Source organism: Panthera uncia, chromosome B1 (genome assembly GCF_023721935.1).
Source record: "Panthera uncia isolate 11264 chromosome B1, Puncia_PCG_1.0, whole genome shotgun sequence".
Lineage (NCBI taxonomy): Eukaryota > Metazoa > Chordata > Mammalia > Carnivora > Felidae > Panthera > Panthera uncia.
This window is the reverse complement of record NC_064811.1, coordinates 39,074,945-39,102,078: the sequence shown is the minus strand read 5'-3', so window position 1 is coordinate 39,102,078 and position 27,134 is coordinate 39,074,945. Positions and strand designations below refer to the sequence as shown.

The 27,134-nt window shown below is 39.2% G+C and overlaps 1 protein-coding gene across 5 annotated transcripts in view; it reads left to right on the top strand.

Moving 5' to 3' along the window:
- The window catches only part of CORIN (corin, serine peptidase), a 251,746-nt gene that overhangs the window by 211,487 nt on the left and 13,125 nt on the right, over window positions 1-27,134 (top strand). For all 5 annotated transcript variants that reach the window (XM_049632007.1, XM_049632004.1, XM_049632005.1 and 2 more), the window contains 3 exons: window positions 10,592-10,708; window positions 13,029-13,078; window positions 13,227-13,401. In XM_049632007.1, the coding sequence (XP_049487964.1) occupies window positions 10,592-10,708; window positions 13,029-13,078; window positions 13,227-13,401 (342 nt within the window). The remainder of the gene's footprint in view (window positions 1-10,591; window positions 10,709-13,028; window positions 13,079-13,226; window positions 13,402-27,134) is intronic.

Below are 27,134 nucleotides of genomic sequence, written 5' to 3'. Positions count from 1 at the left end.
CTAATTTTCATTGTGTGCCAGGCTGCTCTGAGTCCTTGATATGTATTAACCCAATTTATCCACACTATAATCTTGCAGAAGACATAGCATAATTATTTCTACTTTACGTATGAGGAAACTGAGGCTTAGATCAAGGAACTTTGCTAGGTCACAGAAACATATGGTGCCGGGATGCCAGTCCAAGCAAAAGCAAAGGGCCTCGTGGGGAGTAGAGTACAGTAGAGTCCCTGTACATCCAGTTAATCAATAAACATGACCCGATTGATGTGGCCAACCAGGTTCTTCAACATAAATCCCTTTTAGTATTGCTCCCGTCAAGATTTTTGGGGTAAGTCTTAGTACCATACCACCTAATGATCTTATCATTGTGGCATTTTTTTAAAAGTCGATTTATTTATTTTGAGAGAGAGAGCGAGCAAGTGTGAGCAGGGGAGGAGCAGAGAGAGAGGGAGAGAGAGAATCCCAAGCAGACGCTATGCTGTCAGCGTGGAGCCTGACACAGGGCTGGATCTCACAAACCTGAGCCAAAATCAAGAATCGGCCACTTAACTGATTGAGCCACCTAGACGCCCCCAATGTGGGATTTTTAAGTAGATAGTAGTGAGGAGGTGCAGCAGTGGAGAAAATTCATCATGCATGCAGGACAACAAATAAGTGTTTTTCGGTTTTCAAAAAGCCACTTATAGTAATAAGTAGACAGTAGGCATATTCTGAGTAGAAGTTAGCTGAAGCACATCCATAAAAAGTTGTTTTCTTTCACACGGCAGCTTCACGGTTTTTCTGGCAGGCACGTAGCTTGGGCACAGGGAATTCAATCCTACACATTTCCAAGAAGCTGGTTAAGTGACTGCTTGGGTGAGAAGAAAATCAGATAGTCCAGACTGTGAGTGTATCGTTCCCTGGAACGTGTTATTCTGGAGTGAGGATGAAGAATAATTTCCCGAAGAAGTGCTGTATCCTAAAGGAAGCAAAAGTGTTTTTTTAAGTTCTTCCATGAGACTACTGGGTATGAGGCTTTAATAAACAAAGCAAGGTAAGTCTATCAGTTGTCCTGAAAGCATTGCTGTATGATCGCCAACAGCAGGCTCTACCAAGAATTTAGATATTTGTTAGAAAACTGAGTCTTGGGGTGCCTGGGTGGCTCAGTCAGTTGAGCGGCCGACTTCGGCTCAGGTCATGATCTCGCGGTCCGTGAGTTCGAGCCCTGTGTCGGGCTCTGGGCTGACAGCTCAGAGCCTGGAGCCTGTTTCAGATTCTGTGTCTCCCTCTCTCTCTCTCTGACCCTCCCCCGTTCATGCTCTGTGTCTCTCTTTCTCAAAAATAAATAAACGTTAAAAAAAAAATTTAGAAAACTGAATCTCAAACTGTGTTGGTGGAGTTAATGAATATTTTATGAACTTAAAAGGAAACTTCTCAGTGGTATAGAGAAATTCGCCATTATTAATTAGAATGGAACTACGTGGGATTCTGAACTAATCAGATTGTTTTTTACTCTCTTACATTCCATTTTGTGGTGAAAAGTTTATCAGTGGAAAATGGACTCATATCCTGATTTTTAAAACCAACAGATGGTTCTCCAGAATTAAGTACTGTCAAGACTCAGCTTTTAGCCAAAAATACCAGGGCTGATGTGAGCCAGAAGATTCTAGAATGGAAAAAATGCATCTCCATAATGTCTCTGGGGGACTTGGATTCCCCAGTCATCATAATGAATATAGCATTACCATTGGACATAAATATGAGTGAGTTCTGGGAAGTTAAGAACGTGATTTAAGATAATCCATCAGTAATTGACCAAAGAGGCCTGTATTCTTTCTGTTAGAAGTCCTTATCTGGCACCTTACTCATTTTGGAACTTTTACCAGAAGACTCCTGGTGATGACTAACTTTAGATCTGTTATCTTTTTCATAGTGTCTTTCAAACTTACTGCATTTTGACTGGCTTTTACCTCCAAGACAAGACTGACAGTCAGCAATGACATTATCTGCATGGCAAACCCACTAGTCTTTTCTTATTATTTATATAGTTTGGGCTCAAAATCTAATTCTTACTCTGGCCTGTAAGACACTGGCCCCTCCCTCCCTCTTTTCTAGCATTCTCCGGGTGTCCATGAACTTTAGACACGATGGCCTTATTACTGATGTTCAAACTGCAAACTCATTTCCACCTCAGGGGCTTTTGCCCTCGTTGTTCTTCCTGCTTGGAATGCTGATCTGTAGACCTTTATGTGATCACCTCCCTCTCATCATTCATGTCGTCTTAGCTCGTACATCAAACACTTAGAAAGGCCTTCCTTAGCAACCCTAGTTGAAGCAGCTTTCACCCACACCAAGTCACTCTCTGCTTATTTTGCTATCTTCAAAGCACAGTATTAGAAATTATTTTTAACATGTTTGTTATTTGTTTCTCTAACTAAAATAATAGCCCCTCGAGGAAGGGACTGCGTCTAAATACAACACCCTTGTGTTGTCTCCATTCGCATTACACCTTATTAACCCCATAGTCATCAGGTTTAGCCTTTGTCCATCTGACTGCGTCATTTGTTTAATTCTGCCAGGATAATGTTCCTCCTGAGATCCAATTCACCTTACAACATTATCAGCTTGAACACTTACGGAGTAACCCAGTATTTCATTTATGAACATAAGTCAAATCTAATTTCTACCCAAGTTTTTATCCTTCCTACCTCTTCTAAACAGTAACAAAGCAACATGTAGAATCTTGACTCTGAGGCATAATCATCTTTTAAGTAAAAAATTTCAATTAAAATCACTTGTAGCAGACATTTATTAAGTTGCTTCCCTGTATCCCTTCCTTTTGGGGACTTGCTTCACTCCTCATTCTATCCTTGGGATCCAAATGGGAGCTGCCATTTTGTACATGAACCACTCTTCTTGGCCTCAGTGACTGGTTAAGGGGGAGGGACCTAACCCAAGCTGAATCAATCAAAGGACTTCACTTCTAGGTCACAGTGATTGGATTTGGGATACTTAAAGTTCTTCAACGAGATTTGTTTTTGGTTGAGCTAGAAGAAGAGACTTCTTTCCTTTTTGTTCATGAAGATGAATGAATTTGAGTTTAGAAGAGCAGGCAGCCTGTCCTCTGGTTTGTGGAAAGTCACATGGAGACAATAAAGCCACCCTCACATCACCTCCTGCTTCTTCTCACAGAAGAGGGTAGATGAGAGGTAGAGGGTCCTGAGGGCTCTTGGTTCTCTGGCACCCACTTTTCTGAAGACCATCCACATCTCCTTAGAAATTGATTACATTTCTAGTTTTTCATACTCAGATATTCCAGTGGTATTTTAGGGGCTAAAATCCTGAGGTTTTTTTGTTTGTTTGTGTAAAACTAGTAACTGAATATATACATGAAAAAAAAATGTACATATATATACTTAATATATATGTGTATATATATATACATATATACATATATATAAGTGTACACTTACACAAATGTATATATGTATATATATAATAAATATGTATATATAATATACATATAAAATCCTCAGTGTATGTGTGTGTGTATATATATGTGTATATATATATATATATACTTAAATCCCTAAAGTTTGTATTATTTTATCTTATATCCAGAGACGTAGTCTGTCTTAATTGAATAAAGGGGTATTTTCTATACTTCTATAGTTTTCAAGAGGAGGAAGAAAACAGGCACTTGACAAAGCAAGACTTCTGTTAGAAAAATTAATTCTACTCTGGCTCACAGTCTTTCTGAATTAGTGGAACAAAAAAATGGCGTATTGTAGTTGAAATTGGTAATCCCTGCTTTTATATTGATCAACTGAAAAGTGAAGACAAAGAGGAAACACTTTCTTTGAAACTAAACTCAAGCCACTCTCAATAAAATGTTGAATCTGTTTCTTAAAAAGAGTTTAAAAATTCTTCCAAAGGTTTTCTACAAGTTATCAAAAAAGCCATGGAATTTTCTGCACATAAAATAGACCAAAGGACCGAAGGAAAGAGTTGGATAGTGTAGATTCTTTCTTTTTAAATAATTTATTTTTTTAATGTTTATTTATATTTGAGAGAGAGAGAGAGAGAGTGCATCAGCCAGAGAGAGGCAGAGAGAGATGGACACAAAATCTGAAGGAGGCTCCAGGCTGTCAGCACAGAGCCTGACACAGAACTCAAACTCACAAGCTGTGAGATCATGACCTGAGCCAAAGTTGGATGCTTAACCAACTGAGCCATGCAAGTGCCCTGGGCTAGTGTGCATTCTGAAAGAGGCAGACACTTTTGCTCAAAACTATACTTACCACTTGACCCCATTGTACTCCATTTGCTTCATAAGATTGAATTTTAAAAACGATCAAATGACATTTTAATTAAAAATTTTTATGATTGGTTAATTGTTTCACTTTTAATGACATGTTTATTTTCAACAATACTTTTTAAAATTAATTTAATTTAACTTAATTTTTTTTTAACTTAGAGAGTGCACACACATGCAAGAGCAAGGAAGGGGCAGAGAGAGAGAGAGAATCTGAGCCACCCAGGCATTCGATATTAATTTTATTTTCTAACTTATGTTAGAATAATGTATAGTTAATAGTTATAATTTTATAAACTTATATTTTACTTCATGTTATAATTTTAGATAAATATGGATTAAATACCTAGTTTTATTGATGTTTAAATTTTATGAAATATCAATACTGTGATTTAATTTAAATTCATAACATTGTCCTCTCTGCTTTGGGATAGTTTTTGTCACTTGGACCTATAGCTCATTGCCTCATACAGTTCTTACACTCTACCTCTGAGACAGACCAATGAATAAAATTATATGTCTTCAGTTAGGATTTCAACAAAAATATTTTTAGAAATGCTAAGTTTACTGGAAAAATTAACTCAGACTTTATGCTGTCCTTTAAACATTACTACCAGGGGGAAGTTTTCCTGTATAAAGCATAAGCTGAGCTAACTCACCAGACAAATGACTCTATAGTGATACTCATTCCTGCTTTGTTTTAAACCTATTATGCCTTCTTGTCAGAATTTCCAGGTCATCTTTCTATTTGACAAAATAATTTAACTAATTTTTTAATAACATGTCTAGTCTATAGAAACCAAACAGAGATAATAATGTGACAGTGTTCACGAAGATATTTCTGAATTCAGAGAGCTAAATGTTTAGTGGAGATGTTCCAAGTTCTGAACAGGATATTTAGAAGAGCAAATAACATATTTTGTCTACTACACTAGGCATTTATATTTCAAGACCAACTGTTAGTATTGAAGATGAAAACTCAGATTATTTTTCCCCAGCAGTAGCCACAAGAGAACAGACTTTGCCCTGCTACTGAAATGTGTAACATTTCTAGGTAATTCCTCCCCTGTTCTCTTGCTGCCAAAAGTGAAGAAGCCCTTGGTTTCTGGGAATTTTGCTGACCTTCATTGTTTAAGTGAGCAACCCCAACATAAGGATAACACAAGCATTGAATGCCTTATTACTGAACACTGGGTGTCTTCAGCGTGTGAGGACAGGTCCGACTATCTAGAGATCTGGTTGCTCACCTAAGCCTTGAAATGCATCCATGCGTCATTCCTTGCAGAATGTCAAGATGTTTTAGAATTCTGGAGAAGTTCTATCTTCTCATTTTGGGGGCAGAGGAAGAATTATACATTTTTAAATATATATATGTCTTATGGCCACACAATTCAAGAAGCAAATTTGGAAATCCTTTTGCTTTTCTGTGCAGTACTGCCCCTCGACCCAGAGCAGAGGGCCCTGGCCCTGGGCTCCATGATTTAGAGAAGTGGTTCTCCACCAGGCTTAACTTTGCCCCTCAAGGGGCATTTGGAAACGTCTGTAAGACCCTTTTAATTGTCAGTCCGGGGGTGGCTACTAGCATCTCGTGGGTAGAAGCCAGGGATGACACTAATCCTAAAGAGCACCAGACGACTCCGCACAGTGAGTAATTATCTGGTCTAAAATGTCAACAGTGCCGAGGATAAGAAACCCTGATATAGAGTGAACGCTCTGGCCTTCCTCCCCAGCCATGCCTCACCCCATGGGGCAAGGAATCTGTCTTGCCCACCTGGAGCCTGGTCTGCTATCTAAACCAATGTCTTCAAAGTGTGGTCCCAGACCAGCGGCGGCCGCATCACCTGGGATCTTGTTAGAAGGGTAGCCTTTGCGGCCCCATCTCAGACTTACTGAATCAGGGAATCTGGGAGTGGGGCCAGCAAGCTTTGTTGTAACGGGTCCTCCAGGTGATGATGAATGCCAAGGTTTGAAACCACTGTTCCAAAGAGGCCCAAATCCTATATTCTGAGCCTAAAAGATACGTTGGTCAAGATGGCGAGATAGAAACAGGTGAACATAGGGGAAGGGAAGGAAAAGTAAAATAAGGTAAAAAACAGAGAGGGAGGCAAACCATAAGAAACTCTTAAATATAGAGAACAAACCGAGGGTTGCTGGAGGGGAGGAGAGTGAGGCTAAATGGGGGATGAGCATTATGGAGGGCACTTGTGATGAGCGCTGGGTGTTATATGTAAACGACGACTCATTAAATTCTATTCCTGAAACTAATACTACACTATATGTTCACTAACTTGAATTTAAATAAAATCTTGGGGGGGGGGGGGGAAAGGAAGATAGAAGACATGTTCTTTAACAACTTGTGAATTTGATTTATAACATCTAAATATGTAGACCTATCTTATGTGGGCTTCCATTTGTACCCTTACTCACAAATGTTTGGCCCCCACGAATGTTTGGGATGGGTCTGTATCTGTGTCTCAGTTTTTTCAGACTGTCAGGCTGTCAAATGAGGGCAGTGGATTAGATTGTCCCTTATTTTCTTTCTCTGTATATGATTTCATGGCTGCTATAGAAACATTCAGGGTTGATTATATTCCCTGCACACACTTTCTTAGGATACAGTGACTTTGATGCCTAATTACTAGTAAAATGGGTTTTGCTCTTTTGCTGTCTACCCAACAGACTTTCTTTAATTTGGTAAAATATGGAAAAAGGTAAGTCAAAATCACTACTGACTGTCAAACCAAATTTGAGCAGCTAAGTTCCAGATACCTTTTAATGGCATGATTTACACTATGTGCATAGTTATAAAAGTTAAAAAGTCCTTACACATATATTCTTGATGAGTATGTAAATCGTCATTAGTGTTTGAAGGGAAAATCCATACTTTGAATCAAAGATTTCCATTTTGATTTGATACTTTTATATCTATATCTAGGAAATTATTTTTATTTTGGGAAACTGTGCATGTAGGCAAAGGTGAACAGTTAAAAGGGTTAACTGCTGTTTTTTATTGTAACAAAAATTGGAAACAGCCTACCTGTGGGTTAATAGTGGGCTGGGTAAGTAAATGTATGTACATCCATATAATGGTAAAACTCTGCAGCTGTAAAAAGAACACAGCATGTGTTGTTAATGAAGAGGGACCACGTGGTGTTCGAAGTGTTAGGAGGGGTCCTCTGGCATCAGACCACCGGGATTCAAATCCCAGTTCTGCCATCTAGTCACTGTGTGACCTTGGGCAAGGTACCTACTCTCTTTTTACCTGAATTTTTTCATCTCCGAAAAAGGGAATAATGATGCCTACTTTCCAACATTGTTCAGAGGATTAAAGAAGATAAAATAGTGCAGTTGACAAATGTTAACTATTTTTACGGAAAGCCTTCCAAGATAAATCACTAAATAAAAATATCATCAGTACAACACAGAACAAGGTGTGTAGATTAAAAAAAAATACAACAGAAAACAAGGTGTATGGACTAAAAAAATCTATGTATATATACATGAATTACAGCTAAAGCTTGGCAAGGATACTCTCAGATGCTATTTATGGAGGTTGTTTCTATACATCTGGAATGGGAAGAATATTTTTTCACTGTATAACTTGTATTATTTTTTCCAGGTGTAAGTATTTTTTAATTTTAAAAATTATCTAAAGAAAAAATTTTAAAAATTGAAATCACACAGATGCTCAGATTCTGTATGATGGCAGAAATACAACCATATGAATTTCCTGATTTTTTTAAATGAGCCATAGAATGGCATTTCTGGGGCTGAAAGATTTGTTTTTTGTGTATGAAAAGCATTCTAGTATTTAAGAATTTCATGGGAAACTAATTTTTGTAATGACATTCCCCTCTTCTTGATGATGAATTTCTTATATTTTCCACTTGATGTAAGTGAGAGATTCAGACTAAATCGCCTTTCTTGTTGGAGATTAATGAATGAAATGCAGAAACATCCCATGTGCCTTGCTCTGTGGAGACCTTTTTTCAGGGTAACTGAAGTTGCCTTGCAGATTGAAAGACTGAAGTTTCCTTTGCAATGATTTTTCTATCCACCATCAGTGCAAATCCTATGCTGAATAGACCTCCCTGTGCAAATCCCTTTTGCCTTATAAATACCTGCCTAAAGAATGACTTAAACAACAAATTTAATCTGATGCTTATCTTCCTTTGTCTTTTGGCCAGTAAAATGCCTGGATTTAGGAGGCTCCCAAGTTGTTCTACCACAGAACATAATTCTCAGGATGCAGGTATCAGGAGAAATACTGTCAGTGGTATTTGTGACCTCTGTCTGACATTGAAAGTTTCCCTCTCACTATGCCTCCACATACGCAACTTCTGAGATTAACAGAAAGCCATACTCTCATTTTGGTCAAGGACAAGGAAAACCCTCGTTTTGCAGTAGGTTTTGTGAACTCTTCAACGACCTCACAGTTCATTCAAGTTTCTAACTAAATTTAAATCTGGTGGAACTCTTCTTAAAGTGTGGTCAGGGTGCATGCTCTTTGCTTTAACATCCAGTGATTAGAATCCATTCATTATTAAGGGCTCTGTTTTGTTTTTTTCTTTGGCTCTTATTCTGTCATCAGTTCTCTTTAGAGGGTTTCCCTCTTTTTAAAAGTAACAGGATTTGGGGAAGGTTTTGTTCCTTTTGTTTTTTATGATGAGATTAGTTAAATCTCATAAAGTGAAAATTTTAGAAATAATTTTTAAATAATAATCAGCTGCAATGTTCATTTCCCTTTCAATGACACTGAACCGAACTTTGCTTCCCTTCCTGTGCCCTCTACACCACCCCCTCTTTTTTTTCAAAAAGTGTCATCCATCCGTTATTGGAAAAGAAAGTCACTAAGCATGAAGACTTGATGCTGGTACAATTTCAGGATTTCCAGGTTCATTTGAACCGTCAGTGCTGTTGCCATTGTTCTCAGTTATCTTTGATGTGTTTCTTCAAACACTTCCACCAGGGAACGAATCCATATACCTGTCACTTTCCTCATCATCATGAGCCCCTGACATCCCCAACTTTCATCTGAGGAGCTCACCTTTTACTTGGAAAGAAAGATAGAGGCTATCCGATTTGAAGTCTCTACTCCCCTCCAACTTCAGCAAAGTATCATCTTCCTTCCAGGTTTAGGAGCAGCCCTCCTTCCTCCTGTCTAAATTCATTCCTCCACCTCATCTACCCTGGGGCTTCAGGTGATGGAACTGCAAAAGGTTTTCGGCAAATACAGATCACCTAAAAGAGCCAATTATTTCATGAAGAATAGAATATTTTACATAAAACCTGCATACTTTTGAACCCCAATTTTCAATCTTTGGATTGAAAACCCAAGGTTTTCAATCTTGGATATGGTGTAACCATATGTACTTGAATGATCGAATAAGATATTCACAGAAAAGGATTCATAGGAGTTGATTAAGAAGACAGGTAAAGAGGAAAATAATAGTGTTTAACTCCCATTTCTATTTTCCAGAGTTTTTCCTGACTTTTGGCGCATAAAGATTTTATAGTATGTTGAGAAAAATCATTAGTTTTGTGCTGTCCAAATAGATATTACATAGCAATCAATTTACTTATTTACTTCTTTAGTTTTTACTTTATTTACTTCATTTTAAGGTATCGCTGCATTGCAGGATTACACTGGGCAAGAAGAGAGGAGAAAAAAATCCCAGGCAGATAAATTTTATCTTGCTTTTTTTGATCCCTGCCCGAAGTTGCTCTTGTTTTTGAGATATTGGAACTTTTATGTCATATATGTTAGAATTCAAACACCTCACAAAGTTCAAGTACATGTCAGTGGAGAGCATGATTAAAATAGCTATAACAGTTGAGATTTTTATTGCTTTAGTATATACTTTTAGTAGCTTCCTCTTCTATTGATCACATTCCATGCCAAATTTCTAATACAACCCCCCCCCCCTTGAAATACTGACTTGTAATGTTTCTTTTTGGGTTTTTTTGTTTGTTTGTTTTTTAAATTTTTTTTAATGTTTATTTATTTCTGAGACAGAGAGAGACAGAGCATGAGTGAGGGAGGGGCAGAGAGAGAGGGAGACACAGAATCAGAAGCAGGCTCCAGGCTCTGAGCTGTCAGCACAGAGCCCGACGCGGGGCTCGAACTCACAAACCATGAGATCATGACCTGAGCCGAAGTCGGTCTCTCAACCAACTGAGCCACCCAGGCGCCCCTGTAATGTTTCTTTTTGAAAGAGAATGAGTGTTAAATAATGATATGGCCTGTCAAAGATCACTGTGCTTTGAATATTTCATTGTTATTTGTCCTTCTATTAGAGAACCATCTGTGACTAAATTGGTACAGGGACAGGAGCAAGACCAGGAGTGGCTGACATTACACTCCAACTGGGAGAGCCTCAATGGGACCACTTTGCATGAACTGCTGGTAAAAGGGTAAGACACTCTTCACAAGAGCTGTGTAGAGTGGATTATGGAGCAGGAATCTATCATCAGGGGCTTTCTCCTGTTTCTAATTTAGCATAATCCAAATGTATCACATCAATAAAGAACTTCCATAGAATGGTGATTGGCCTTTATATTTCAACATTGTTTGGCTTTATCTCTTCTTTCTAGACACAGATTCTTTTCTCTTGCTAATTACATTTTTCTTTAATGAAGATTACAGAAACTATTATGGTGAAGGAAGAGGAACTTAGATTCTAATTTTGGAGTTTTTTCAAATCCTATCCAAAGGAAATTCTCATGTCTAATATCCTACAGATGCTACATGGAACTAGTTAGGAGGGAATTGAAGTGATGAGAACTGATCAAACTTGGAGAGTCTGAGGGAAAAATTGACACAAAATGAAATTATAATTGAGTAGCCTTGAAAGTCCACTTGCTCTGGTCTTAAAAAACCTACCTTGTATAGGTAGACAGAGAAACTATAAGCTAGTAAACAAAATAAATTTCAGATATTCGGAAATACTACAAAGAAATTAAGGATAACAAGATAGAGAGTAAGTAGGAGACAGGACTTCAGGTTGTGGGAAGGCAAAAAGCAAACATGTGTTTTCTGAATTATATAACTTATTGATACAAATAATTACACATATCCCCATGCAAATCTACCAAGAAATGAAAATATAGCAGATCCTCAAAAGGGAATGTGGACATGGCATATTTAGGGATACTTCTTTTTTTCTGAGAGGTCTAGGATTCTAAGCACGTCACGGTATTTTTTTTTTTAATTTTTAAAGTTTATTTAGTTTTGAGAGAGACAGAGACATAGCAGGAGAGGGACAGAGAGAGAGCGAGAGAGAGAGAATGCCAAACAGGCTCCATGCCCCCAGTACAGAGCTCGATGCGGGGCTTAAACTTATGAAACCGTGAGATCATATATACTAAAGCAAAAACCGTCGAAACTGAGTCAGTAGCCTAACCGCTTAACTGACTGAGCCACCCAGGCGCCCCATTGACTGTCTCAAAGTATCTTTTGTTTTTTTAAATATATACTGTGAATAAATGCTTCATGGTTGAAAGAAAACTCTGTGATTGAAACTTAATATTCCCTACATTGAATTCTCTTGTGCAGTCACATTGATAGATGCTTAAACATGGCCCATGTTCTTACCTTTAAAGGTTAACCCTGGTTTTTAGAAAAGTCTTTCTTTACTGAACCCATTATTCCTGTAATTCTACTGACTGGTTCTGATCCTGCCATCTAGAGTTACATGGAATAAATTTAACCCCCTTCTTCTTGTCAGCCAATCATAGAAAATTTTATTTTAAGTTCACTTATTAAAATTTTATTTTAAGTTTACTTATTTTGAAAGAAAGAGAGAGAGAGAGAGAGTCAGACAGAGAGAGGGAAAGAGAGAATCCCAAGCAGGCTTCTCACTGCCAGCACAGAGCCTGATGTGGGGTTCGAACCCACGAAACTGTGAGATCATGACCTGAGCCAAAACCGAGTTGGATGTTCAACCAACTGAGTCACCCAGGCAGGTGCCCTAGATCCACATTTTATTATTACAAGTATCTTCATGATTCTTTTCCAGTCTAAATATTCAATTCCTTTATCTGTTCTCTAACTTTCTGAAGTAATATTTTATCTCTCTAAACTATTTGCAACTTGTTTTGAACATCCACACCCTCTCCCTAAGCATAAAAATCTGACATGCTCCTTTCTCACTAGAGATTCTAAGAAATCACCCAATTCCCTTGCCTTCCTTTCCTTACTTTGAAAATTATGGTTTGACATAAGACTCTTAAAAACTGAGAATAAGCTGAGGGCTGAAGGGGGGTGGCAGGGAGGGGAAATTGGGTGATGGGCATTGAGGAGGGCACCTGTTGGGATGAGCACTGAGTGTTTTATGGAAACCAATTTGACAATAAATTTCATATTAAAAAAAAGAAAAAAAAGAAAATTATGGTCTGAGTCAATATTCTGGGTGGTGCCACCAGCCAAGATGATGTGGGAGACTTTGCTAAAAGTAGTTTCTTTTCCCACACGTGTGAAAATATATTATGATGATATTAAATAAACTAAAAAAAAAAAAAAAAGTAAACATCCTCCATATGCCGTCATTTCCAAGGTGGTATTTGACAATAGCCCTGCCTCAAGAATTCCTGCACCAGTACAGATAATCATTACTCAAAGAATACAACCTCTGGGAACAGTGGAACCTATGTCTTGCTTTTCGGTGGCAAAGTGTTTGAAGTGAGTGATAAATATGTGACTTAACACTATGCCATTTTATGTTTCCAAATCTAGGCAGCCTTGTCAGAGCAGAAGTAAGATTTCTCTTCTGTGTACTAAACAAGGTGAGAGAATTAGTGGTGTAGCAATGGAATACGAACTTAACTGGGTTGGCTCAGGGCAAAAACAATAACTTGCACTTAACAGCAAAGATCCAAGCATGGAGCTGGGTTTGTTGGTGAATCACCCGCTGTCTTTCCTGCTCCCTGGTAGACTGTGGGCGCCGCCCTGCTGCCCGAATGAACAAGAGGATCCTTGGGGGTCGAACGAGTCGTCCTGGAAGATGGCCATGGCAGTGTTCCCTGCAGAGTGAACCCAGTGGACACATTTGTGGCTGTGTCCTCATTGCCAAGAAGTGGGTCCTGACGGTTGCCCACTGCTTTGAGGGGTAAGCTCCATCCTTTGGCTTTGCCTCAACCTGATCATTCTGTCACTTGGGCATTCTTAGTGTCTTATATAATTCTGCGAAGCCACTTCAGTGCAGAAGCCACAGTTGATTTACTTCCTTTATCTGCTTAGATTTTCCTACCCTTGATGTTGTCATCCTATGTATGTGCTGATCACTTATTGGCAATCATATTGTTTATGATTTTTCCCTAAAGAGGGGGGAAGTGGAAGAAAGAGGTTCAGAAGGTTGGCTCTCCAGCTAGCATTAGTCTCTTTTCCAGCCCCCTTAAATACGTCAACTACATCTGAAGTTCAACAGAGGGGATTTATGTTTCCTATAGTGAGGTTAGCTGGGAGGATTTGTGAGGAGTTTGAGAAGCAGAGTTAAAGGCACCCCAATATGTGTATTAGGGTTCTCAGAGAATGAGAGAGGAGGGGTGAAATTATTTTAAGAAATTGTCTCACATGATTGTGCGGGTGCTGGTGGGTCCAAAACCTAATGGTGTAGATTGGCAGCCTAGAGTCTCAGGGAGAGATTCAGTTTGAATGCAAAGGCAGACTGCTGGCTGAATTTCTTCTTGCTCAGGGGAGACCCGTCTTTGTTCTCGTAAAGTCTCCAGTTTATGGGATGAGGATAATCATATTATGGAGGGTAGTCTGCTTTATTCAAAGTCCACCAATTTAAATGTTAATCTTGCCCAAGATACCTTCACGAAAGCATCCAGAACAATGTTTCACCAAATATTTGGGCACCATGGCCTAACTTCATTGGCATGTAAAATTCATCATCACAATATGCCTGAAGGGACTAGAAAAATAACATAAAGGGGAACCCTACCCTAAATTGACAAATATCACTGCACCTGTTCTGACTATCGACTGTGTATTTTAGGAGCCAAAAAAACAAAAAACAAAAACAAACAAACAAAAAAAAACAAAAACAAAAAAAAAGCAAAAAAGCACAAAAAAAAAACCCCAAATCAAACAATAACAACAACAAACAAACAAAAAATCCAATTCTGGGGGTCAGACATTTGGACCTGACATAGCCAGCGCAGTTTGTCTCTGATCATCAATGTCTGGGGCCTTGGTTGAAAGATTCTAAGGCTGAAGGCTAGAACCATCGGAAGGCAGGCAGTCGATGCTGCCTGTTGGCTGGGGCCTTAGTACATCTATCTCCATGTGGGACTCAACACCATGGTGGCTGGTCCCCCAGAACCAGCTGCTCAGAAAGGGAGCTGGGAGGAAGGTGTGTTCCCTTTTTTGACCTAGCCTCCAAAGACAAAGAGGCACGTACCTCACCTCTGTGGTTGGTCGGAGCCCCCACAAGCCCCACTCAGCTCCAAAGGGAAGAAGCAAAGAACTCTCCTCTCAGTAGGAGGAATATTTGATGGCATGTTTTAAAATCACCACACCTTTTTTTCTATTTATTTTTAATAATTTTACTTTATTTCAAAGTAAAATTAAATATTAAATAATAGCAAATATTCAAGACAAAATAACTCATAGTTCTATCACCTGACCAAATTGATTCTTTTCATTTGATCAGCTTAATTTCTAGAAAAAAAAATGCAATTTCTTCTCTTTCTCTTTTTTTTTTTTTTTGCCTATTCATATTTTTTCTTAGCGTTGCCACTTGCTGTGTCGTCACAGGTCAATTCATTAACCTCTCTGGGCCACAGTTTCTTCACTTATGACATGAGGGAAATAATAGTCCCTACCTCACAGGGCTGGTGCGGGCAGTAAGTGAAATAGTCTTATGCAAAGCCTTGAGAACCATGCCTGACATTGATCAGTAAGCTCTCGATAAAGGGCACCTGTTCTTTTAAAAAATTATGGCTGAAAACGTGCATTCTACCTTTTCCCTTTGCAGTATCGCATGAGTATCTTTACATTTTGTGCATTTTTGTGTATTTTACAGATTTGCTGCATTTTTGTCTTCTCCCTTCTCATCATCTTCCACAGTAACCCCTGTGATAGCCGAGGGAGTGTTCCTTCACAGCTGTGAACACATAGACTTTTCGCAGGGTGTCACTGTTTACTTTTACGATTTGGAATCATACTCTGTGCTTTTGTTTGTTAAGTTGTTTTTCTCATTTGATAATATATCATGGACCTCCCTCTAGGTTAAGAGACGTGGCTCTCCCTCACTCTTTTTCTAGGTTAATAGATGTGGCTCTCCCTCACTCTTTTTCAAGCCTAAATGATATTCCATTATATAGATTTACCATAACTTTTTCCATTATCCCCTAGTCGATGGACGTTCAGGTTAGTCCCACTTTGCTACCATTTAGCAATACTGCAATACATCTTCTCAAGCACAGCTACTCACCTACTGGTCCTTGTTGCTACGGGCTACGGTCCCAGTATATATATTCAGCTCTACATGGGGGTTACAGAGATGAATACATGTTTCCTTCCTTGAAGTGCTAACCTAGTAAGGAGACAGACATTTAAACGAGTAATTAGAGTACAGTTGTAAAATGGAAACGTGTATTTCCAGCTGATTGCTCGTTTGGGGAAAAGAAAATATAAAAAAATCAAACCAGTACCTCCTCTTGAGAACTTTTAGTGTGTAAGACCCCAAGCAATTGGAAAAGTCTGTGTAGTGTGTCAGGAAATACACTACAATGTTATTGCTTTGGAGGGGGCCAGATGTTTCCAGATGCCTTTCCCAGTTTTGGTGTAGAGCTCCGTGATAAGCAGAAGATGATACTAGCAAGATTACATTCATGAAAAGATGATCACCTAAATAAATCCAACAGTACTCTTTACGTGCTAGCTAAACCAGGTTCATAAACCACTTTTGTCATTTCCATATGTGGTATCCAAGCTTCCTCTGTCATTGACAGCTCTGTAAAGTTAAGAAGAAACCTTGCATTAGAAAAGAAATATGTGTTTACAATTAAGGAAATGGATATAATATCAAAGGTCTTGGTGAAATTGCATGGAACACTAGACTTAACAGAGCTGTCAAGAGGGATCTGGTCTGTCCATAAAAAGCGAGAAATTGCCCAACTTCAAATAAGCCTTCTCCTGAATATGTGCTAATAACTGATTCAATTGTACAATCTCTCCAGTGGCCGGCAAGCTTTGAGAACGTCTCATTGTAAGCCCCATTCCCTGCTGGAGTCATCAACTGCTGCAATTAACGGGCTTTACTTCACACTGTGATCCCATACTTTGGCAAGGCCCAGCATGACCCATCTGTAGGTCTTATCAAGCCTGTCTTTTTAAATTATATTGGTAGAAAGAAAAAAAAACAGAGAGACAGGTTTGTTTTTCTCTTTTATGAAAAAGTATTTAAAAATCCCAAATGAAAATTAAAAACATGAGTTACGAAGCTGATCAGACCAAGGCCCGTATGCCCTAATAACAACTCAACGTCAACAGTGCTGAACAAGAAAGACTTTGACTTTCAGGAGTAATTTCACATGCATTGTTCTTGCTTTCTCTTGCCTCTGAAAGACTTAAGCCTGGACTTCCTAGGCTGGCACACAAGTGGTAACTGTCAGAAGCATCTAATTCCTCACCAGGAAATGCACATAAAAAAATGATCACCTCACTAGATGACCACAACCCTTAACCCCACCACGTTACCCATGCTGTGATTTCACCCAACCAACTCTTCTGTCCAACAGGACTGTGGCTGCTAGTCTGCACGTGTCCCCCAGTGATTTCAGTCCCCTAGTCTTCTCATGCCCTCCTCTTCACAGTTAACCTTGTGTGCCAGGCTAATCACTTCAGTCCTCTCACCCAGACTTTCAATGTCTTTGTCCCTGGATTTGCCTGCCATTCAGACCAGGCAGATGTCCAAAACTGAGTCAATGCAAATACCTCATTTTCTGATCCTAATATTCTTGCTTTTCGGAATTGAGGGAGGACATTACCCAAGAGTGGAGATCAGCACCATCCCTGACATTCAACATCAGCTAGACTTTTAATATTACTCTGTTATCTTTCTACATCCTTCTGGAGAGCTCCCTCTCTCATTCTCCATAGAACAAAGTCACTGTGCTCACCCAGCTCTCCTAATCTAACAGTCTGTTACTGCACTCAGAAAAGGAAGTGAGAGGTTTGGTCTGACTTTTTATTAAAAGTTAAATCATGTTGTGTCCTCATAATTCCCTCTTTTTCTCTAGGTGCCTATGAACTGTGCCAGTAATTCACAATTTGTTTTTCTGTTCTATTCCCTTGAGGAATTTTATCCACTCCCATCAGTAATAGTGCCCAGTAAAGCAGAAATTCTCCATTTTGGATCCATATGTCCCCTGGGGTGCTGTTTTCCAGCGTCACTGAAGAATAAGCAAGTGTAGTTTTGAAAAGTCCTTGGTGACAAGGACCTGACTCCATTCTTGCCACTGTGCTGCCTCCTGTGGAGATATTCTCTCCCCTCCTCTCTCCAGTGGAAAATATCTGGGTCTAGGATGTAGTCAGAAGTTGGCTTAAAATATGGGCCAAACCTCATAGTTTCTGGGGCTCACTGAAAATGGGAGCTCCTCCTCTCTTAAGCTTTGTAGTTACTTACTTGTTTCTTCTAGTCGTGCCACCTACTATGTACTCTGCATCTGCACCTGAACAGCTAACCACATTGCTGAAGAATATCACACGCCCAACTGCTGAGTTCACATAAAATGTGTGATCATGAGTCTCAAATGAGCATCTAACAATGTGGAACACTTCTAATCTACTTCCATAGTAAGATCACTTTTCTACCCTCAGAGACAACTATCTGACATTTTCTCTTCTCTCCCCAAATCCTCTTCACCCTCCATTGGTCTCACCTCATGCTTCATGGAGAGAACAGACACTACCATATATTCCACCTTGCCTCATCCTTAATCCCAACAAATTGCCTGTAAATATGGCCATAACCCCTACTTTCCCCTGAGTTATGGTGGAAGATATGTCTATTTCTGTTTAAGACAATCATGTCCTCCTTCATCTTTTTCAAGACTTTATTTTTAAAATCATCATTTCTGTTTTGTATCAACAGTTTCTCCCTTTTTTGCTGGGTCATTCTCTTCAACAAACATGCCTTGATATCACTAACTTGAGCCCCCTTCTCTTGACTTTCCATCTCTCTTCAACTACTGGCCATTTTGGCTACTATTCACAGTAAAACTCCTAAAAGACTTCGGCACAGTCACTGTCTCCCCTTTTCCACTTTTCATTTTCTCCTCAACCCACACTGGTCGAGCTCTCATCAGGGTCACCACAAAAATGGCACTTATCAAAATCTTTGATGACTTCCATCTTGCCATATTCAATGGTGACTTTTCAGTTTCCAACTTATTGGAACCCTCCCTAGTATTTCATCACTACATCTTTCTTGAAATACTTTCTTCACTTTTATTTTAGAATAACAAGAATGTTCTTGTTTTCCTCTTATTTCACTGACCTACTTATTTCTTTCTCTTTTTCCATCTCTTCCTTTTTTAGGCCACTTAGTGCTTTAGTGCTCCTGAGCTATTATGGACCTCAGGCTTTGTTTCCCCTCCAAATTCATATGTTGAAACTAATTAGATGAAGTTAGGAGGTGGGGCTGTTGGGAGATAATTAAATCATGAAAGTAGAAGCCCCATAATGGGAATAATGTCCTTACAGGAAAAGAAAGTGAGCTTGCCACCTTTTTCTGCCATATGAGGGTACAACAAGAAGACTGCTGTCTATAAAGTAGGAAGAGGGTCTTCACCAGGACCTAACCATGCTATCCCCTTGATCTCAGACTTCTGGCTTTTAGAATTATGAGAAGTAAATGTGTATTATTTAAGTCAGTCAGTCTACAGTAATTATTATACCATCCCAAGCTAAGACAAGGGCCCAATTTTTGGCTTTCTTATCCATCTATGCTCATCTAATAATATGGTTTAAATATGTGTTCATATGTGAGCAAATATGAAGATCAAGTATTGACATGAATATCATTTTGAATATCACATTTTAATATAAAATATGAATATCGCATATTTGTTCATGACTTCCAAACATATATCTCCATCCTAGCCCAGATTCTTCCCACCCCTCACTACTACCCATTGACTTTAAACATGTATAACTAACTGCTTAGATGAGATGTCCATTTGAATATGTAATAAACATCCTGCTTTACGAGGCCAAAACAAAACTTGATTTCTTGCCTCTCCCACTGATCAAATAATTGTGTGCTTCACAAACTTTCCCCACCTCAGTAAAAATCATCATGATCCATTGGTTCACCAAACCTAGGAATTATCCTTAATTCCTCTCACATTTAATAATAATTTCTGTAGGATCTTCTTCCAAAATATCTCTAACCCAACCATTTCTCACCATCTTCACCCTATATTCCTAGTCCAAGTCATTATCATAGCAGGTCTTCACTATTGTATTAGTTTTCTAGGGCTGCCATAACCAAATACCATAAACTTGGTGGCTTGAGCTACAGATCTTTATTGTCTTACAGTTCTGAAGGCTAGAAGTCCAAGATCAAGATATGGGAAGGGTTGGTCCTTTCTGAAGGCTGGGAGAGAATGCCTCTCACCTAGATTCTGGTGGTTGCTGTCAATCTCTGGTATCCCTTGGTTTGTGGAAGCATCACACAAATCTCTGCCTTTGTCTTCACATAGTGTTCCCTTGGTGTGCATCCCTATCTACAGTTTCCCCTTTTTATAAGGGCAGCAGTCATTGGATTAGGGCCCATCCTAATGACCTCATTTTAACTTGATTATCTCTGTAAAGACCTTATCTCCAAAAAGGTCATATACTGATGGACCCATGGTTAGGACTTCAACATATGGATTTGAGAGAGAAACACAATCAATCCACAACAACAATTAAAACAGTTTCCTGTCTGGTCTTTTGGACTGCTCTCTTGTTCCCTTATTGTCTACTATCCACACGGTGAGATAGTGATCTTTCTAAAATGTAAATCAGACCATGTTGCTCCCCCTACTTAAAATTTCACAATGGCTTCCCATTGTAGCAAGAGTAAAATCTTCTCATCATAGCCTTTCAAGATCTAGTCCTACTTCTTGGACTACATCTTCCCCTATACTCCCATGGTTCACTGGGCTGCAGACATCTAGCCTTCTTCGTGTCCCTGAAATCCTCCAAGCTCATATCCACCTTAGGACACTTGAACTTGCTGTTTTCACAGTTAGAGCCACAAAGCTACCTCATTCTGGTTATTAAAGTCTCTATTTAACTATGGCTTTGTCAAAGGCCTTCCCTAACCATCTTGGATACAGTGAACCCCCACCCCCTTCAGTCATCTATCAAGTTCTCCCATTTTGTCACTTTTAAGTGCCTGAGATAATCTTACTTCTTTATATATTCTTTAAGTAGAATAAAAGCTCCATGAGGGCATGAACTGTCTTCCTCATCCTTGTGTTTTCATTTCTTTCAGCCACTCATCTTCTAGATGTTTCAAAGATGCAATTGTTTGAGTAGTTAGGACTATAACTTGTGGGGAACTAGAAATGTTAATATATCTCACAGAAGATCAATGACGTCTCACTGAGTCCTCCCAAATCTTAGACCACACATTTGTTCAACATTGTAATGTATTAAGCCCCTGTATGTTTTATCAAATGGAGAGATGAATCTTCTGCATATTGTCTGAAGAAGATTCTCTTTGAATGGAGAAACTGGAAGCAAAGGAAACTTCCAATAGTTCTGTTTTGTCTTAGTTCTTTAGTAATATTATTTGCCACAGACAGAAAATTTCCCCTTTCCTTGTTCTTGCACATTATTTTGCAGAGAAGCCATTTTTATTTTTCCTACTTTTTTCCTACTTAAACAAACCACTGCTCAGCCTATGACAAAGACTTTCCAATAGTTACTATGCTTTCATGCCAGTCTTTTGTGATAGTTTCCAGTTGCAAAGCTCTGGGATCCTTGTGCAGTCACATTTGCTTTTTAGATGACTCTTCATTTTCTTACTGCAGTCACTTGTGACAGTAGCATCAGAATTTGGCACTTTAATTCTCTCATGTCTCCTGAGTTATACTTGCTTTAAGAGTCCCAGGGCACACTATCAAGTCTGCCTTTTTTTTCCAAAACATTCTGAAATCTGATTCTTGAATGTCTATGATATGTATCTGACTACCCCCTTCTCTTGCTTTTTCGGACCCTGGGATAACAGGATTTTTCACCTTCTGTAATTTTACCGCTGGTGGCTAGCTCCCCATCATGGCGGGATGATGTGTTCAAGAAAAAGAAGATATCTTCCTGCTATCTCACCAATGAGTCTCCACCATGTTACATGCTTTCCTGTGGCCAGTACCTGATTCCTATGTAGATGCCTGTAGATCTTTCTCTTTGTTTCAGAGAAGTTTGGTAGAAAGGGTGTGCTCTAGGGGTTTAAAGGACCAGCATTCTGGTCTATCACCATCATTTACTATCTCTGTGACTTTAGATGAGTCACTCATCTGCTGTGAGTCACTGCTTTCTCTTCTCTAAAATGGAATTCGAATTCCTATTTACATCTTGCAGTTGGTAAGAAGATAACTTGAAACATTGTGTATAGAAATACTTGGAAAGCTATAAAGTAGAACTCTTACACTAATAAAATCCAGGCTGTTGGGGTTTTTTTGCCCATTGTATTGCTGTTGTTTGGCCAGCATTTAAAACTGTGGATTCCATAAACGGAATCCAGAACTCTGGCTTCCCTTGAACATTCAAAAAAATAAAAGGTCAGGTTACACCAAGCATTCCAACATGACAGCAATAAGCAGGAGCTGAGATGTGGACGGTAGACAGAGCCTATGATTGACACACTGTACTTATGACCTGTATCCAGTCCCTTCACACATTCACTCTGCGATCACCCTAAAGTCTGTTTACCAGGTGTGTTGCAGAGAATTCTTTAGAAATACCAAGGACAGAGTACAATATTAAAAGAGGTTTGTAAGATATGTAGAACAACAATGATGCCATCGTGTGATATTTCTTTACTTAGTGCAAATTTGGTCCCCTTCAAACTACCTCCAAAATCACCACTTAGCTGTGCTATTTCTGTAGTAAGACTTGTAAAAACTAGGGTGATTTCTATCACAGGTGTTGATTATAAATATTAGTTTTCTTTTCTTAAAATGATAAATATTAAATATAAGATATTAAAGCAAAATCAGAAAGGGTGAAAGAAAGGGAAATTTTGTGCTCTTAAGAAGTTAGAAAATCTCTAAAGCTGGCTAGCTGAATTAAGTAAAAATGTGGCATTTTTGTGTCTAAACTAGAATTCAGGGTGGCAAATTATAAACCAAAGTGACCAGTTCTGACGACCAGAGACATTGTGCCTGCAATTTCGTGTAAATTTTCCTGAATGTCATCTGAGATGTGTATGAAGCTGAGCTTTCTCTCTAGAGCTCATGTTTGAAGAATTCTAGGTTAAAATCATATCATCTCAATGTTCTCTGTAGAGTGTATCCATTATTAAAGCAGTCATATAGGCACGAAGCAAATTAGACCTTAAATATGAATTTTAGACAAGGAAATAACATCTGGGGCAAGAATGAAAGGAGAAAAGGGGTCTCTTAATGTCTTCCTCAGCCATTTTTTTAAGAGAGAGTGAGAGTGCACACATGCATGGGTTGGGGGAGGGGCAATGAGAGAGGAGAGAGAGAGAGAGAGAGAGAGAGAGAGAGAGAGAGAGATTCTTAAGCAGGCTCCATGCCCAGCACGGAGCCCAGTGTGGGGCTCATCATGAGGCTAGGTCTCAAGACCCTGAGATCCTGACCTGAGCCTAAATCAAGAGTTGGAGCTTAACCGACTGAGCCACCCAGGTGCTGCATCTGCCATTTTCATTTGATTGGTGGATTTTCACTGGGCTTCCTCTCTGCCTGCTTCATCCTTCCCAGAACATGACGGGTCTCTGCAGAAACTTCTTTAAGGATGCACCAGCTCTCTGTACTGATGCTTTGATGTCTGACAGCTCAGTTTGAAAAAAATCCTCCTTTTGCTGAAGATTTTCAGCTTCTATAATTGGCTTTTTTTCTTTTGTCATTCAAACGCTTCACTAAACCGCCCAGGTGAACCTCCTTGTTCTTATGTGTTTCTCCACAGGGTAATTTTGAACTGAAACTAGACTCCCGTGGCATTCATGAAACTCTAAATTTTCTTTCCTTTTTTTGCTTCCGCCAACACGGGGTTGTCTCTGCTATTATTCCTGACTCATTCTTTCCAGCATGTGTTTAATATGCCCATTTACCATTTATACACAATTCCCTCACTTCGCATGTCCATTTCAAACAACAGCTTGTGGTTTTCCTGGTTTTTGCCAGCCTTGGGAAAAAAAAAAACATTAAAAGAGACTATTTTTTTCCATCACACTCAGAACAAAAAGTAAAAAGAACAATATCTCACAGATTACAAAAATTATGTGAATTTCCTATGTTACTCTGTTCGTTTTTGGTGGATGTTAATTCCAAAAAGACCGTAACTTATGTAGCAAGAAACTACTAGATACGGGTTAATAAAATTTAGCAGTTTTACTTTTCACTGTTAGAATTATATTAAGCACAATACAGTAATTAAGTCTGAAATTGATGCTATTTCATCTTGTTACAAATAATTTGCAGTGTTCAATTATTTGAAATACTGCTTATGATTTAAGCAAATGGATGAGTATTTGTTATAAACAAAATTTAGTAGCTCTGAATCAAGGGCAAGGAGCTATTAAATAAGCATAAATTTGAAATAAATTGTTGCTTGATTTCAGATGCCTTAAATGATAGAATCTCAAAGGAATATTGAATTTCTCAAATGGTCATGCACTTACTTCTGTAGGATGGAAAAATGGAAGGAACAAGGGAAGGAGGGAAGGAAGGGAGGAAGTGAAAGAGGGACAGAAGGGAGGAAAGGAGGGGGAAGGAGGAGAGAGAAAGAGAAAGAAGGAAAGGAGGGAGAGAGAAAAGTGGGGAGAGGGAAGGAAGGAAGGAAGGAAGGAAAGAAGGGAGGGAGAGAGGGAAAGGAAAGGAGAGAGGGAAGAAGAAAAGGAGGGAGGAAAGAAAGAAGAAAAGAGGGTAAGGAGGGAGGGAGAGGGAAGGGAGGAAAGGAGGGAGGGTGGAGAGGAGGAAGGGAGGGAGGGAGGAAGAGAAAGAAAGACATGTTCTTTGAGTGATAGCCTTCTTTAATGAAAAATAATTCTTCTGTAATATCATCTTGAAATGCTCATGAGGTATCACTTCCTACATTTTACTATGATTGTTTCTTTAATTGTTCATCTTCACTCAGTTCTGAAGTTTGTTGAGCAGGAATCATATCTTGCTTATTGTAATCCCTAGCACCATGTTTGGCATGGAGGAGATGCTATATAACTATCTATATATCTATACCTATCTACATGTTGATAGCTAATATCTATATCTATATCTGCATTCAAAGAATGACATCAATTCCTGTTCATATAGCCTAAAATCATTTTTCTTTACAATGGTAAAAGGATAGAACTCATGGACTATGTTTTTTAGAAGAGTCATTTAGTAGAGTGTACTCCAAGAATCCAACAAAGCTGTAAACAGTTTGAATGCTGACCTTGGCCACTTCTTTCCTAACCTTCCTGAAATACCAACTTTTTGAATCTTTGCCATGCATGAAAACACAGTAAAGAAAAGCATGCAAAGGAAAGAAGGAATGTGGGTGAGTTTTTGTCAGAGAGTCCATTGAGAGCTCTTAAAAATATTGATTCCCAGGCCCCACCTAGCCTAAAGCTTTCAACTGATGTGGGGTGATGCCCAGAAAATCAGTATTTAAGAGTTCCCCACATGATTCAGCGTTCAGCCTGGATTGAAAAACAACTGTCTAGTGGGTCAAATCAACCTGCTTTAGTTGAGGAAGCTCCTAAGTGGGGACAGTTGACATGGCTGACTTATGCTAACACCATGTAAGGGGGTGTCCACTAGGAAAGCTCTGCTAGCACTGTGGTCCTCTCCACTCCTCTGCTCCTGGCCTATTCTGGAGGAGGAGGGACTGGGAAAGGTGGAGGGGGTGGGGAAGGGTTGACGAACAATAGACTTTGCCTAGGTGGCCATTAGTAAAAGTTTTTACTAGTGTTTACGTGCATTGAGCCACCATTAAGCAAATACTTGTTGAGAACCTGCTCCATACTAGTTCCTGGGGCCTGTGAATACAGCACTGAATAAGACCAACCAAGTCCCTGGCCTCATGGAACTTCTATGCTGGGTGCAAGGCAGAGGATAGACAAACAGCTGTGTTGATGTCATTGATACCAATGAGATAAAAATTAAAGCAGGGTCAAGAGTAGAGAGTGATGGAGACAGAATAGAGCTTAGACTGGGTGGCCAAGGAGGACAGCTATGAGAAGGTGGTGTTTGAGCTGAGACCTCAAAGAAGAGGAGTTAAGGTGGGAACCATATGGGAGCTGAGAGAACAGAAAGGGAAGAGCCTCTGGGTTGAGGATATCCTCAGCATGTCTGAAACTAGAAAGTTCTTGGGGTTGGAATGGAGCAAGTCAGCTCAGGGGCCATGGGGAGAAGTCTACAATGTCTCCAGTGTGATTCAATTTCCCTGGAGAATTATGAGCATGAGATGGACTCAATATAATTTTTTAAAATATTTATTTATTTATTTATTTATTTATTTATTTATTTTTAGAGAGAGAGAGTGAGAGAGAGCAGGGGAGGAGCAGAGAGAGACAACCCCAAGTGATCCCTGCACTGGCTTGAACTCATGAACTGTGAGATCATGACCAGAACCCAAATCAAGAGTGAGACACTTAACCGAGTAAGCCACCCAGGTGCCCCTCTAATGTTGTTTTTAAAAAGATCACTCTGCTGCCATGAGGAAAATGAGCTCAGGGGGCTAAGGGTAGAAGGGCCTTCTTTTGGGAGGCCATTGCAGTGGTCCAAGCACTTGGCAGTGGTTACATTAAGATAGATTGTGGAAGAGGGAGAAACATCAAGATTCAGGGTATATTTGAAAGTGGAGTGGTGAAGATTTGCTGATGCAGAGGATGTTGAGATAAGAGAAAGACGTTTCAACTGTGTCACATGGTTATAAGTACTAAATACCTGTAAAATGCATTCTGAATGCTTAGAACACTGTCAAAAATGTGGTAAGCACTACAAAATCTTAGCTATTGTTGAATATACAAGCAAATGTGTTGAGTAGATGATTCTCTATTCAAATTTGTAGCTCATGGGGGAGGGGGGAGCTAGAGATACATGTTTGGGAGTTACCAGGATTTGGTGGCATTTAAAACCATTGGACTAGATGAAATCTTCAAGGGGATGAGTATGGAATAAGAAGACTGACAGTAGAGCCCTGGGGCACTTTGACATAGACTTGAGAGCAGAGAAGAAGAGGAGACAAGAGGAAAAATGAAAAGGGAGGAGAATAAAAAGCCAAGACTAAGAAATTCCTCCAAGAAGCAGCAAGTGCCTCCAAGGAATGGCAAGTTTTTGGAAGAACCTTTTGAAAATTTCAAGCCAAAGGCTTAAAAAGGTTACCATAACTTCCGGTGGTCAGGCTCACAAGACTGCATTGTTTTTGAGCACTTGCTGGGATTATTCTAGTCAACTCCCACCTTAAAACACTTTATTCACTTACCTTTCAGGACTCTCCATGCCCCAGAATTTCCTCTTTCTTCTTCATGTCTTTTTATTATTTCTCCCACTCATTGAAGCAAGAAACCACCCTGCCTGCCTTCCAAACTGAACAAATTTTGCTTTCCAAAATAGCCCCATTCTAGAAACACGAGCTTGTCTTTCTACAAGAATACCTATTTACAAATTA